General features: G+C 40.9%; 1 protein-coding gene across 6 annotated transcripts in view; it reads left to right on the top strand.

Moving 5' to 3' along the window:
- The window catches only part of B3GNTL1 (UDP-GlcNAc:betaGal beta-1,3-N-acetylglucosaminyltransferase like 1), a 353,698-nt gene that overhangs the window by 312,627 nt on the left and 25,621 nt on the right, over positions 1-15,450 (top strand). For all 6 annotated transcript variants that reach the window (XM_034789912.1, XM_034789918.1, XM_034789917.1 and 3 more), the window contains one exon: positions 4,510-4,645. In XM_034789912.1, the coding sequence (XP_034645803.1) occupies positions 4,510-4,645 (136 nt within the window). The remainder of the gene's footprint in view (positions 1-4,509; positions 4,646-15,450) is intronic.

Raw genomic sequence — 15,450 nt, forward strand, 5'->3', positions numbered from 1 at the left:
ACCACCTTTTATTTCCCTCACTTTGAGACACATGGAGGTTGGTGGTGTGTGGAGGACCCCCCCTTACCAGTATTGCTTGGGAGAACTCTCTGGCACCTGTGCACATTACAACTACAGTGTAATGGATATATGCAACACAGCTCAGAAACAACAGTTATGAGAAGATAAGTAACCATTTTTTACTCAAAGCTGGCTTCAAGCTGAACTTCACGTCCTGCAACCTGACAGGTTTGGCTTTCGACTTTAAGGAATCATTGTCAGGCTGATCCTGCAGGTTTATCAGAGACTTCTAGTTAAGCATATGCCTGGCAGAGTCTGTAGATAATTCATAGTTCCCAGATGTCCACAAAATCCTATAATGAATAATTTGAGAATTAATCACCCAGCCTACCCCAAAAAAACAAACTCCAGGGCATGAATTCTCATTGAGAATAAATGAACAAATCACACCTGCGGTTTCTAGGCCAGGCCATTTTAAGCTATGTTGGCCCTGTCCCTCATTGTCTCCCCGCCCAAAAGAACAAGTCACAAATTCATTGTCCAGTAAATATCAAAATTCATCTTCCCTCAACAAACAACAATCCACTCTCCTTAGGCAGTTACACACCTGAGAAATTTGGTCAGTCAATTTGGTTTTGGCAAAGTTGGGTGTAGTTCAAAATTGCACTTAAAACAGAAAGTGAGTCACACTCTTAACTCAGGAAGGATTATGGTATAGCTCAACTCTTCATTGTAGATAATTTTAAAGAAACCATTTTAATGCAAGAAGTTACTGTGACTCTCAAGATATTTAATACTCTACGACAGCAACTCACTCGATGAAACAGTCTAGTAACAGGGAACTGTTTTTTATGACACAGAACATGTTCTGTTAGGAGTATCACACACACACTCTCTCTCTCTCTCTCTCTCACCCCTCCCCCCCGCCCCTTCCCCTTCCCCGGCCTTACTCACTTGCATTTTGGGAATGACAGGCCTAGGTCCATCTTTTCAGATAAAGAGCAGAGTACAAGCACTAAAAGCTCCGTTATCCCTCAGTTCTGCACTTTGAGATATTTTTGGACTTCTTACGGTTAACATATCTAAAACTCTAAAATATAAATCCGTTAAAAGCCCTAGAAAATGTCCATGGTGCTAATTTGTGGGAAACTAGTACTTGGAAAGATGGTGTATTTATATAGTGCGATTAGTTCTTCTATATTTTAGCACTGCTAAGAGGCACAACATCTTGAAAGGCAAAGTTGAGCTTCTTATATTTTAAAAAAATACCAAGGATATGGTCAGGGCTAAGGAGTGGTTTTATATTTGAGTAACATGGAAAGAAATTATAGATAGCTGGAAAACCTATATATAACCAGAATATTTGACATCCAAGTCATGTTTTCAATTAGAACATTTTAGGGTTTTAGGAAACTAGTCAAGGGAAATGTAGAAGTTTATTATTTAGAAGGAGTTTTATATACTGTAATATTCAGGAGAGCTATCAACATTTCAGTTTTCTAAATATAGCTTTTCACTATCCAGATGTCTCTTGAATTATTTTGATTCAGCCAGGGGTGAAAGTAACTTAAAAGTCTTACCAGTGTGGGGGCCACGCTCTAGGCCCCTGAAAGGGGCAGGGCAAAACGGGTGGGGCTGGAGGTCAGCCTCCCCCAGCCAGCCCTTCAGCGCTACCCAGCCCACGTCGCCTGGGGCTCCGGCCGCAATTCAAAGGGCCCAGGGCTCCTGCCATGGCGGCAGAGGCTGGGAGCCCCAGACCCTTATAAATCGCAGCTGCCCCTTTTGCCCCCCCTCTCGGTGGCCCATACAGCTTTAACATCAGCTGCATATGGGCCCGTACCAGTGGCCACTTCTTGCTGGTATACCGTACCGGCCCACTTTCACCTCTGGATTCAGCTCAGCAGTATGGTTTCAAACTTAAGTATTCCTAATTATAATAGTATGTTTTTTAAAGATACTAACATCTTTGTGAGCTATCTTAAAAAAAATCATCTTATAAAAGAATTACCTCAAGTCAGTGTCTCTTGTTATTACTTAGAGTTACCATACTTAACAAATAAAAAAAGAGGACCCTCCACGGGGTCCTGGCCCCGCCCATTTCCCACCCCCAGCCCCGCCCCAACCCCGCCCCTTCCCTGCCCCAACCCCGCCCTAACTCCGACCCCTCCTCCCTCCCACTCCCAGCCACGCGGAAAGGGCTGCCCGAGCGCTACCGGCTTCACGGTTTGCCGGGCAGCCCCCAGACCCTGAGCCCCCGGCCGGCGCTTCCCCAGCGCAGCTGGAGCCCAGGAGGGGAAGCTCCCAGCCGGGGGCGCAGGGTCTGGAGGCTGCCCAAGCGCTGGGGCAGCCCGGCTCTTAAACAGAGCCGAAGAGTCAGGGGAGGAGCAGAGCCGCCGCGGCCGGAGGCTCTGCTCCTCCCCTGACTCTTCGACTCTGTTTAAGAGCCGGGCTGCTCGAGTGCTACCGGCTTCGGGCAGCCCCCATGCCTCCGGACCCTGCACCCCTGGCTGGGCACTTCCCCTCCCGGGCTCCGGCGGNTGAAGCCGGTAGCGCTTGGGCTTCGGGCAGCCTCCTTGCCTCCGGACCCTGCGCCCCCAGCCGGGCATTTCCCCTCCTGGGCTCCGGCGGCGCAGGGTCCAGAGGTTTGGGGGCTGCCCAAAGCCCGTAGCGCTTAGCTCTTAAACAGAGCCGAAGAGTCGGGGAGGAGCAGAGCCGCCGTGGCCGGATGCTCTGCTCCTCCCCTGACTCTTCGGCTCTGTTTAAGAGCCAAGCTGCCCCAGTGCTACCGGCTTCGGGCAGCCACCATGCCTCCGGACCCTGCGCCGCTGGAGCCCGGGAGGGGAAGTGCCTGGCCGGCGGCTGGGGTCCAGAGGCAAGGGGGCTGCCTGAAGCCCATAGCGCTGGGGCAGCTCGGCTCTTAAACAGAGCCGAAGAGTCAGGGAAGGAGCAGAGCAGCCGCGGGAGGGGAAATGCCCGGCCGGCATTTTCCCGGACATGTTCGGCTTTTTGGCAATTCCCCCCGGACGGGGGTTTGATTGCCGAAAAGCCAGACATGTCCAGGAAAAACCGGACGTATGGTAACCCTATATTACTCCTAAAATTGTAACATTCATGCTGCATAGACTGAGCATAGAATGACAGTAGGCTCCACTACTGGATGTTTTGAGACCTAGTTCAAAAAGCTTTGGACCATGGTAGACCTGTTTCATTTTACTATCCATTGCCACGAGGCACTGAGCTCTCTCAAGTGTAGTTGAAGGTGCTCAGAATCTCACAGGTTGGGCCCTGAGTTAATTTCTTGGGAGAAGTGGGAGGCATTTTTGGAAGATCAATTAACAATATCTTTCAGGACACAGACTGCATGTTCCACCCTCAGTTATTGAAGGAAATTGCCAAAAAAGGGGTTGGGGTGTGGCGCAAATAGGGAGGCTGTACAGGCCTAAGAACAAGGGGATAAGAATGACATGATTGCAGGAATTTGAGATCATGGTAGTCAAAACCTGTCAATAACAACTTTATATGTGTGTACCATCCAGAAATAGGTGTGTGTGTGTGTGTGGGGGGGTGTATATACATGTGTATGCACATGCACACTCTCTCTGGTAACATAAATATCCATCTTTTGAATCCCTTATAGTATCCAGTAATTCAGCCTTTACAAAATGTATCCTAAATTGTAGCCATGTAAGAGAATGCTAGTGTAGTGAATTGTTGAGACCCTGATTGGGAAAAGCTACAAATTATTTAGGATGACATTTTCAAAAGTGACTTAGATGCTTAGGAACCTAAGTCTCATTGAAAGTGAATCGGACTTAGGCTCTTAAATCACCTAGGGTAAAATTTTCAAAAGCGCCTAAGCAATTTAGGAGCCTAAATCTCATTGACTTTCAATGGGTCTTAGGCTTCTAAGTGCCTAAGTCATTAACGAAAATGGGTCATAGGCTCCTAAATCACTGAGGTGCTTTTGATAATGTAACCCTTATAGGAATTTTATGGCAATGTTTTTCCTACTACAGTAACTCCTCACTTAACGTCGTCCTGGTTAACGTCGTTTCATTGTTACATCACTGATCTATTAGAGAACATACTCGTTTAAGTTGCACAATGTTTGCTTATAACGTCTGGCCGCCGTCTGCTAGTACAATACTTTGTCCACTACTTGTAGGATTCACTGGAAGAGCAGCTCGTCGGAGCTAGCAGATGGAGAAGAAGAAATGTAGGTTGTGACTCTAGTTTGTTCAAAATCTTTCAGTGTTAATTGAAAGAGCATGTCATATGAACTGAATACTGTAAATAGAACATAGTCTCCCACCCCCAGAGGCAGACCCAACAAGTTTAATGTTTAAACAAGAGATGTTTTTTCCAGCCACGGCATTGATTTCCACTGGAATTGTTGCTAGTGTGATCTTTGTGTGCTTTTTGCATCAAGAGTGGTCTGTGTTGACAGTGCTATTTCTTACATTGTTAATGCATTTAGGGGACGGACTCACCTCTTTTCCAATTCCCCAGGGGAACCATCTGGAATCACCGAGTCAGGTTTCTGGAAGACAGAGCCCTCAAGCACTGGACATCTTTCACCATTTGGAATGCTGGCAAACAGGGCAGGAAGCTCTATAGAAGCTTATCAAGAGCTAATCAGAAAAAGGTGAGATGTCAAGAAAATCAAGTGTGGGTAAAAGCTGTAAAAAGAGCAGTTTTTTCTCTCCTTCCTACGCACACTAGCTCCTTGATAGTTAAGGTCATTGTAGCATAACGTGTGTCCCTAGTATTTTTCAAAAATGTTCTTAGTTTCCAAGTCTGTGTGTCAGCTGTGCTGCTATCTTTTTTTAAATCATGGTATTCATCTCTATTCCAACCGATGTACTGTTATATTGTGTTTGCCTGCTGGTGACTGCATGTAATAAATACCGTATGTCACAACTCATGGCCTTTCTGCTGTATAAGCCTCACACCACCTAGCAGGTCCAGGTGAACTAAAGGAAAATGATTCTCTGGATGGGACAGCACTAAAATATCTTGGCTTGAAATTTTTCATATGTGCATAACATTCATCTCTGTCTTGAAGTGAAGACTGGACAAAGTCCTTATGATGTAAATGAATACTGGACAAGGTCCTCGTGACATGCTAAGTAATCTGGTTTGTGTTATATGGAATAGACACCTTATATCCCCCAGTAGAAATCATGACTGTTAAACATAGAGGAGAAAATGTTGTACATGAATATAGGATTTAATTTATAACGCATTTCTTTCTGAACATGGTAGTTACTTAGAATTGGCAATGAGAGAATTTTGCTCAGAAGAGATTTGTATGGGAATTAAAATACTTTGCTCTCATATCATTTTCTTCTTGTCTTATAACTTTGTGAGATAAAGGCTCCAGGGTTAATGTCATATGTCTGTTTCCTATAAATAGTCTTGAAACATCCATTTTAATGTCTTTTTATGAAAAATATGGGAGGAAGGCAGGAGAATGAAGACACAAGAACCTGATTAATCCAGTGGGCCTCAGACTACATATGTCCAGTAAGAAAGTAAAACAAATGAATACACCCACGGTAGAATTCATTGGGTGGAAATGGGAGACAGCCACATAAGGAGTCCGTGGTAGCGGGTATTGAACCGCAATCTCTTGAATGTCCTTCGAGTGCCATCCTTCTTTATCTGTGAATGAGGCAGTGGGTAAAGTAACTGCAAGGAATGAGAAGTTTATTGCTGGGCACATAAGAAAAATTACTTCAGTAAAAAGGACAGAACAATTTGCCTCAAAGTGTTGAGTCATCTTGGCCCCTCGATGCAGTGTGCATGAGTCTGTGAGGTTTCTATAAAAAGGCACTCTGTATGTAGTCAGTATTTTGCGAAGTGCTGTGTGAATTCCCCTAACTCTCTCAAGTTCACCACACTTCCCAGCTGATGGCCCTGTATGAATTAGGAAATAATTTCATCGATAAGAGATGGGAGGGTGTTTGGTGACACTACACAGGCAAGAACTTCTGAAATGAAAACCAGAAAACAGTCTGGTTTTTGTGTTGCAACCCATCACCTCCTTAGCTTTATTAAATATGTATATATACACCAATCTAAAATGCAGCTGGATTTAAGATAGAATGATTCTCTAATTCTGTGATGCAAGTGACACCTAGTTAATATCCTGTGCTAGTAGTAAACAGCGATAACTGAGGATGCCATCACAAAGTAGATGAAAAGGGCAAGAAAAGTGTCATGGTATTGTATGAGCTGTTTTGCTGCTGAGAGGGTCAGACTTATCCCTTGTGCAATATGGAGCAGCCCTGCTTCAGCAATACTCTAGCACTGATGATGTGCTTCAAATTAACTGGGATCCTGACATTCTTTCCATCTGACCTTTGTATAATGTTTGCTTTGGCAATGCTTCAGACCATGATATTATTTTGCTTCTGTCAAGGTTGTAATTAAGCATATTTCAGTATGCAGTACTTGGGTACTGAAACATGGCTTTAGCCATTAACCCATTGGTTACTAAATGCTGTACCAGCTACATCTGGGAAACACACTTGCCTGTTGCAGGTGTACATGCCAAATGCACACGGCTGTATGATTCATTTCAGTGGTGTTCTGCAGAAAAATTCTGGTAAAATATAGGCATATCATGGCCGTTTTTAAGAGGGAGTGTCAACTAATGATTAAAACAAAGTCTCTGTAGCTATCTCAGTTGGTTTCCGTTGTCATTGTAGATTCTCAGCATGTTTAAAAATCAAGCCCTAGGTGTCTCAGACTGGGTACCCAAAATCAGTGGATGCTTTTCAAACTTCAGGTCTAAGTGATTTGCTCAGGATCACACAGCAAGTCAATGGCAAAGCTTTGGAACAAAGCCAAAGTCTCCTGACTCCCAGTACCAAGCAATTCATACCATACGAGTTCATACTGCCTGCCTTTAAAAAAACAAGTTACTATAGTTTGCTATATCTGACTCAAAGCAGATCAAATTCTGTCTAAATCAACAGAGAAAAATACCCAAAGTATCTGATCTTTACTTTTCCTCAGAAATCTGTCAAGTATTGTATGACTCATCTCTAACTGGTGCCAAAGACTTGAAACAACAAAATTCCACATGCTCAGAGGTTTTAAATAATTCTTGTTTCACCTTTTACAGCCTAAAATCATAAAATGATCTTTTCAGGGTGATATAGGGAAGTTATCTTTACAGGGTAATCTGAAAGTTTTAGTATGGTTTAGATTAAAAACATGAAAGTGGTATTCCATGTTCTTGAATCTACAAGTAGTCAGGTACTGAACCGCAATACTAAGTGAAGGCCCAAGGCCCCAAATGAAAATGTGTCACCTATTGAAAATAGCCTACTTTAGTATAGAAATTAACAACAAAATCTGTTATACTAGACCAATGCAACACCATTTTCTTCAATGAAGTTGTGTTAGCATAAACTGGTGTAGAATCTGGTACATCACTTGTATGCTAATGACTTTTAGATATATATGCTTAGGGCCTAAGGCCTTAGATGCTTTTGAAAATTGTACCCATATTCAACTTTATTACTGCTGTATCCTATTACTATCAAAGTATTAGTGCCTCAGTAAAAATTAGTCTCTGTAGTACATAATTCAATGTTGAAAATGGGACTCAGACTCCTTAGTCATGTAGGCACTTGTGAACATTTTATTTTTAGATTAGATTCTGGTTGGAGCTATGCGAAAATCTAAATGTGTCTGAATTTCATTATGGGGATTAATCGGTTTGGACTGTCCAGTGGAAAGCATAATGCAGCCTCTCCTGAGCTGTTGACCCTTTTGAAACAGTGGATGTGTCTGATATACTTAGGAGCGGGATATCCTATATTTATTAGATGTATATGAAGTATTTGAAAAGTATACTAATTGTGTACTTAATAGCACTACTGCTTCAGAAACAGAACTTGGCATTTTCTGGAAACATCAGTCTTCCTTTGTTCAGAGACACTTACAAAATGTTATCCAAGTGTGTTTTGAAAATTGCCACAATGCTATTTCAGACTATGTTCTAAAGAAAAAGGACACCTAGCTAATATCCTCCTCTCCTCCCTAAGAATGTGATGGTGATTAAAAGAAATAATGTTTTGTCTCCAAAGAGTCCAGGCATGAATTCCGAGTTCAGTGTTTATGCTAGCCTGATAGTAACCTAGCAGGAACAATACTTGTTTAACTAGTATTTTTTTAATGAATTGATTGCCAGTATCTCAGTATTCTTAAGGAAATGCTGCTTCCTGACTGTACCCTTCTTGATTCAAACAGTTGACAGTGGGGTAGTGTTAGCATTTCTGCAAGAGTGAAACTAAACAGACCTTTTTTTGTTTAAAACACATCCGTTTTGTCTATAATGTGCAGTTGAAGATGGAAACCAAATGTTTCAGGGATGCTATGTATGCCTTGAGGGATTTTTTGGTGCTGTCTTGTCTATTCTATTGTTGTTTGTCAAACCTCAGCTAAAAGGAATACTTTTGCTCTGTTTCTGTACCATTCCCCTAAAGCCACAGCTGGAAATAGTGCTCCAAAGAGAACAGCACATAAGCAGCTAACTGAAAAACAGTGAGAGACGCAATGAATAAGCTCTAGCTCTAGTTATGTAATTAAGCTACTAGGGGATAGCATCTCTAGAAGTGCGCCCATAGTGCCATGGCTAACCCAACCCCATAAAAGCCTCTGAATGACAATCCTTTGCATCAATAGCATATCAGGAAAGTATCTTGTGAACCCCCTCTTGTAGCATGTTATCTATCCATTTAATAGTTTTAAATCAAATGCTTGAGTCTGATACTGACCTTTTGTATCTACAAGGTACTATGGTTTATCAGTAACAGGGTCATTTGTCTGTGCTGAGACTACAGTCCTGTACCTGTTCTACAAGTTCAGAAAACTTCTAACTTTTGCAGTGGTTTCAAAATACTTAATCAAATATGTGAAGGGCCTCAGGGAGTGAAGATGGGAGAACTGAGACTCTAGAGATATAAGTAATGGGAAACCAATCTTACACCCCTGCTTTTAGCGAAGCAACAAATCACGCTGTTATGAACCTGTTTTACAGGAGAGCTCAAAGAGAGAAGGCAACAAGGAAATAAGAGTGGGGAAGAAGTACAAGTTTCAGTAAAACCCAGATGTAAAGAGCCTGTAAATGGAGACTCCCTGCCTCCAACAGCCCCGTTATTAACTTAACAGAAATATGACTTACGAATTAAAGATAGCAAGGAAATCTCTTCGCCATTCCTGTTCTGAAAGCTAGTATGATGCTCAGTACCTTAAGCACTTGCAGTACAGATGCTGCAGCACAGTGACTGCAGTTTACACCTAGTCTGCAGTTGAAAATATTACTGGCATAACTCTTGTTTTGGGGTCTGATTCTTTTATTGAACTAGTTATCCTTGTACAAGCCCCTCTTAACCTGGATGCAGTTATAATTGTAGAAAGATACCTTGTGTAGCTTATTTCCCATCCCTTATGGAATAAGCACTTTTATGCCTGTATAACTGCACTCACACTAGGGGAGTTTTACCACTTTAACTGTACTATACTGGTACAACTTTTATGCTGGACAGACCCTTCCTGTATAGGGTAACATGCCTGTGTAGTCCAGTGATTAATACCAGACCACAAGAGTGTAATTTTAGAGAAGGTATTACATCTGTTTCAAAGCATTTTAATGATTTTGGCCATCGCATGTCAGGCTTCGGTTTTCAAGCTATTGAATCAATTAAAACAAACTAGAGGAGATGACGGACAGAGGCACAAGAAGCAATCTCAATATTTTTAATAGGAATTGGCTGCTAAAGAAATGACCAAAGGCCATCCTCCATTTCTGGAGAAGAGAAACTTACAAATGGGTCCCAAGCTGTTTCCCCGTGAATGGAGCTATTTGTTGCATGTAATAAGGGATTGTGTGTATGATTAGAGGTGTTTACATTGTATGCTGGCTATAACATAGGCACTGGATTCTGGCATTCAATGTGTATTGAGGGAAAGTAATGCTGTCTCTAACTGAGCAGTGTCTCAGATCTGATAAATGAAGCACATGCTTGGAATTAAAAGGCACACCCACTTCCTGTGGTTCAGCAGTAAAGATGAACAGGTGGAATGAGATTGGCACTTTGATGCTGATTATGATCTTTGGATCTTGTGTAAGAATGGTCATGCTCATTAGCTTTGTGGTTCCAGTTGAGACAGACTGGAAGGCCTGTACATCTGACATGGTGTCTCTTTTTCTTTGACATTAACTTCACTTTCTTTTATTACACTACGATGCTTACACTCTGAGTTATTTTTTTCTGAGGTGCTTTGAAAGAATAGATTTTAATTTTCCAGAAACGTATATTAAAATAATCCCTAGGCCTTCAAGCAACTATCAATGTAAAAAATTGGAACAAAGAGAAGGATCGTGAAGCTCATCAGAGATTTAAAATATATGAAGGATACATGAGCCCAGGCAATAAAATCCCCTATCATAATTCTGCAATATATGGTCTAGGGAAAATGTGCTAGAGAGGACTTGGTAGGTGTTTTGTACAGTTTTCTAAGGCTTATTCACATAGGACTAGCTTACAGTAAAGTATGCTTTTTCAAATAACAGCTTCACTGTCTGTAGAGGTTCATTAAAGCTAGCATTGCATTTTGTGCATCACAGTGTTTAGGGAGGTGGTAGAGAAAATCAAGTAGCAGAGTCATTGTACTTCATTGTAGAAGTCACTGTCTCAGTTTGCTATAATCAGGTTCCACAGCATGCTATAAATCATCAGCCTACATGTAAAGCACATTGCAACTGATATCAAGCTCATTTTCAAGGTGAAATATAATTTTGAGGGAAAAAAATACTGTGAAGAAGACCCTGCTATCAAAAGTAGTATTCTTTGGTTGCTAAACTCTGCATAGGCCTTACCACTGGAAATTCTAATACAATGATGAGCAGAGGAGGAAGTGTAAAAAGCCATTTCCTGTAGTGAACAAGAAATCAGAAGGCACATCAAGTATAAAATGAGCTACTGTTCCTCTTGTTACAACTATTAGACACTTTCAAAAAACTAGTTTTGCAAAAATAATAATAATATATTCCAAGGTGAATCCTCTTGATTTCCTGTACTGTATATTAGTATTGGGGGTTCCAGGAAGTGTTGGCCTAACTCTGCTCCCATTGAAAAACTTCCACTGACTTCATTGGCAGCAGAATTAAGCATTGACTTCACGGGAAACTCCCACCCAATATGGATTTTCAAAAGCGGCTAGTGATTTGGAGTTCCTCAATTTTGGGGTTCCCAAATCGAGAGACTTTAAAGAGGCCTAATTTTCAGAAGTTGAGTGCGCAGCACTATCTAACATTTCTAGTCTCTAACCGTCTTCAAACAGCTTCCGTTTTTGTTAAAAACAACCTGCCAGAAAAATATTTTCTTCTTCCCCAAATGTGGAATATCTCCCCCAGAGGGAGATTTGTCAGAGTTAAGATTTTGGAATTTGGTCCAGAGAGACATTTTGTTGTGAAAGAGTGTTGTGTTGTGTTGTTTTGGTTTGGTTTTAATGCTACATTTGTTTACATATTATGTGAGCCATGCCAATAAAGCACTGTTTCTCATAATAACTGTATAACTGATGACTTATGGGTAGCTGCTGGAATTGTGCTTTTCCCTTGCTGTATTTTAGCTTGGAAAAGTAGCAATCTTTTTTTCTTTTTTCTTTCGGCATTGTGAAGATTTCAGTAAAACAGTATCAAAACAAAAAATATTTTGCCACTTATTCATTTTTTTACAACCAAAGAGTGATCTGATGTATCAATCACACATACTCAGACGCTGTTGCAATATTGCATTCTGTTGTTTCCTAATAGTGACTATTTTGGCTTTCGAGCCAACTGAAAGCAGTAAATAAGACTTAGAGTTACTAACTCATTTATTTATGATCCAGCGTGTAGTTCTAGTTGCAGCAAAGAATCTTGAGAGTATTTTTCAGTCATTACATTATTTTATAATTCATAGGTTTCACCCCAGGATACACAGTACTGCAGACATGGATAGTCTTCATAAAAGACACAAGATTGGAATTAATTGGTGGAGGAAAATAAATAAGAGAGACTGTGTTAAGCCTATTAGTCTAAAGTAAACAGGTCATGTAAGCCTGATGCTCTGAGTTCTGCTTATTGCATAAACAATTGGGTGCAAGTTCTGTATCCAGTTTCCGGACACACATTTTTTAAAATTAAAAAATAAATAGTGGTGGCAGAAAAATAATCAACTGTCTCTTGGACCACCCACATGGCCTATAATCCAGTGGAAGAATTACCTATTCTAGGCTAATGTGTTTTACAGTACTATAATTATCGGGTTTAAACTGCCTAAAACCATTGGAAGTTACATATAAAGATACCTTATAGGCATTCATCTTTCTGATAAGAAAACTTAAACTCAGATTGAATCAACCCCATCTTCCAAGGGAAATTTGTCTCATATACTTACCTGCTATGTAAAATCATGTGTTGTATTTGCTTGATTCTTTCATGCTTTTTTTTATTGCCTTTACTGGGAGTTTCATATGTCAGATGACCTCAGGACTGGATGTGTAGGGTGGCCAACACATGGTGTTTATACTTTGCAGCAGGTAGTGGCCGTAGTTGGTACATGGGGGAGGTAATATGGTGGTCAAGGACCTAGTCATACAGGAAAGGTTGTTGGGTACACAACATTGAGTGGCTATAAATACAGTCCATGGACAGATCAAGACTTTTTTTTAGTTATTTAAGAAAAAAATCATGCTGATGCTCAGCACAATAATGTTCTTCATCTCAGGGCCTGGAATTGAATTTTCAACTTAATTCCTTTGGAATGAAGCTTGGATAAAGCTTTCCCTTTTATCTTAGCTGAAAGGTGAACAGTTTATTCTTTGGTCACAAAGTTGGAAAAATAATTAAATAAATTATCCATAACAGCATTGATATTGCTAAAAAGATAGCTCGGATCCTTGGAACAGTAATCCAAGATATTGTTTTATATTCCCTGCAAGAATTAAGTTCCTCCACCAATGACTTTTTTGCACTAGGAGTGGAAACAATAATGGGATAATAGTAAAGCAAAGTTTAGCAAATGTGATCTGCTGCTAGTAATGGAACATTTTTTATGTTTGTTAAATGCTGTTTTACCATTCATCATTGCCATGGATAGTGCAAAAAAGTCATTGGTGGGGAAACTTAACTCTTGCAGGGAAGTGAAAAGTTTGAAAGCAGGTAAATGCAGCATGCAAAGTACTGATACAAAAAATGTGCATCCTAAATTTAGCAAGGAAACATTAGCCTGTTGCCACACAAACTGAGATGGGAAACACATAATTGTTCCCTACAAGTATTCTCCATTGGTTTGTACACTTCCATTTTAAATGACTCTTGTAATGGGGAACCTTAGAAGATTATTGCACAGTCAGATGACTCCCATTCCATGGTTCGTCCGCACATATATATGTCAGAAGAGAGGCACAGAGGGAAAGTTTAGGGTGCCACTACCATGCCCAATCCTGGCTCCCCTATAACATGTAATTGACATGCCATAGGCTCTTTACATGTTGAAATATGGAGGAGTGTTTGGGTCAGAACTCACAGGAATGAAAAACATGTTAATTTGTGCCATTTGAGAGAGTAACCCAAAGAGCTAAAATCTTAGTGTTTTGGCTTCAAATAATTGATCGTGGTTATCACATGCCAATGTCCTACCCACCCCGTCAGTCACTGTGTAAATTCTTTTTGCAGACATCGATTCCACTAGCTTCTTAATCACTTCTACTTTACTCTGAGTTCCGTCCAGTTGGTTGATCTTTCTCTTGTACTGCAATACAATATTCTCAGTGTGATCTCACAACCAGCATTGGTGGGGGACTCTCATCTTGTTGGTCTGTGATGTGATGCCTCTGTACTTGCAGACCGAAACGCCATTAATTTGATTTTCAATTCTCATCTAATTAGCAGTCTATTGTCATCCTCACACTCTTCCAGCAGTCCTGCTTTCTAAGCACAAACATCTGCCTCCCCTGGTGTGTTTGATTAGTTTCCTCCAGATTTTAATAGCTATATTTTTCCCCATTGAGTCTCAGTTTGTTATTTTCTGCTCATGTTTCTAGTCACGCTGTGTTCCTTTATTATTTATCTTTTGTCTCTGTTGTTCACGGATTGGCCTATACTAGAAGGGCTGATACAAGACTGATTATACCTAGGGCTTGAAAAGAGCCCCAACTGATAGTACCCGGCCTTCACCCCAAAGGTTTTTTGCACTAGACAGTCTTTATTTTGTAACTGAAAAAAAGCTCGGTCTGAGAATTGCCTGAAGGCGCTGAGGGCCTAATTCTATTGCTAAGGAATTTTGCCCTGGCTTGGAAGGGCAGAGGGCTGGCAATTCCATATCACTTTTAGCCTTCAGACCAAGAGTAGATTAACAATGGGAGATTGACTGATTTACTCTATGTCATTTACGTCACTCAGATGTGAATTAGCCACCCTGCTGAGTGACATCATTTATGCTGATTTAAGCACTAGTGTGGACAGTCCTATGTTGATGGGAGAGTTTCTCCCGCCAATTTAGCTGCTGACACTCGCGGGAGCTGGAGTAATTAAGCCAATGAAAGAGTTCTCTCCTGTCCGCTTAGAGCGGCTACACTAGAGTGCTTACAGGGGCGCAGCTGTATCGGTGCACCTGCGCCGCTGTAAGCTCTCTAGTGTAGCCATAGCCGATGAGACTGATGTAACTCCCACTGAAATTAATGAAAAGACTTTCATTGTCTTCAGAGGGAGTGGGGATCACTAGGTTAAGAGAAACGATTATCTTAATCATAGGAAGAAAATGAGGTGGCTGCTGCTATGAAAAGGATCCAGCCTTTTGTAACATTATGTGACTTTAAGAAATAAAAACCCAGCTGTCTGAATTTTCAAGTTTTCTAGTTTTTAAGTCTTGTTAATCAATTTTTAATGCAAAAATAAAAAGGGTAGAAAAATGCCACCCATCCCTCCACAGAATAATTGATTTTTATGAGACCTTAACTAAATATCTACAAACAAATGCTCTGCTTCATTCTGACAGGCCTGAGAGGGTAACATGAACGGGGCAATGGAAACCAAAGGAAAACAGGCTGCATTTGTAAAATTCTCTGGAAAATGTTATTGGCAACCCATGCTTTATTTTGGAGCCACCATATAACTGGGATCACAGGCATATTTGTGAGGAATGCAAATAAGTAAACATTTGAAATATTTGGCAAGTTTGCATCCAGAAATAATGCTTCATTACAGCGTACAATAAGAGAAACCAAAGTATTTCTGTGGTAATTTACAATGTTCCTTAAATCTGTTTAACTCGGCCATTTTTAAAAAATCTGTTTGCATTTTGTAAGGCGGTTTACAAGTACATAGGTGTGTATGTACAAAACACACACGTAGAATTTAGGTGTAATATAAAATACAGGTAAGAA

Source organism: Trachemys scripta, chromosome 14 (assembly GCF_013100865.1).
Source record: "Trachemys scripta elegans isolate TJP31775 chromosome 14, CAS_Tse_1.0, whole genome shotgun sequence".
NCBI lineage: Eukaryota > Metazoa > Chordata > Testudines > Emydidae > Trachemys > Trachemys scripta.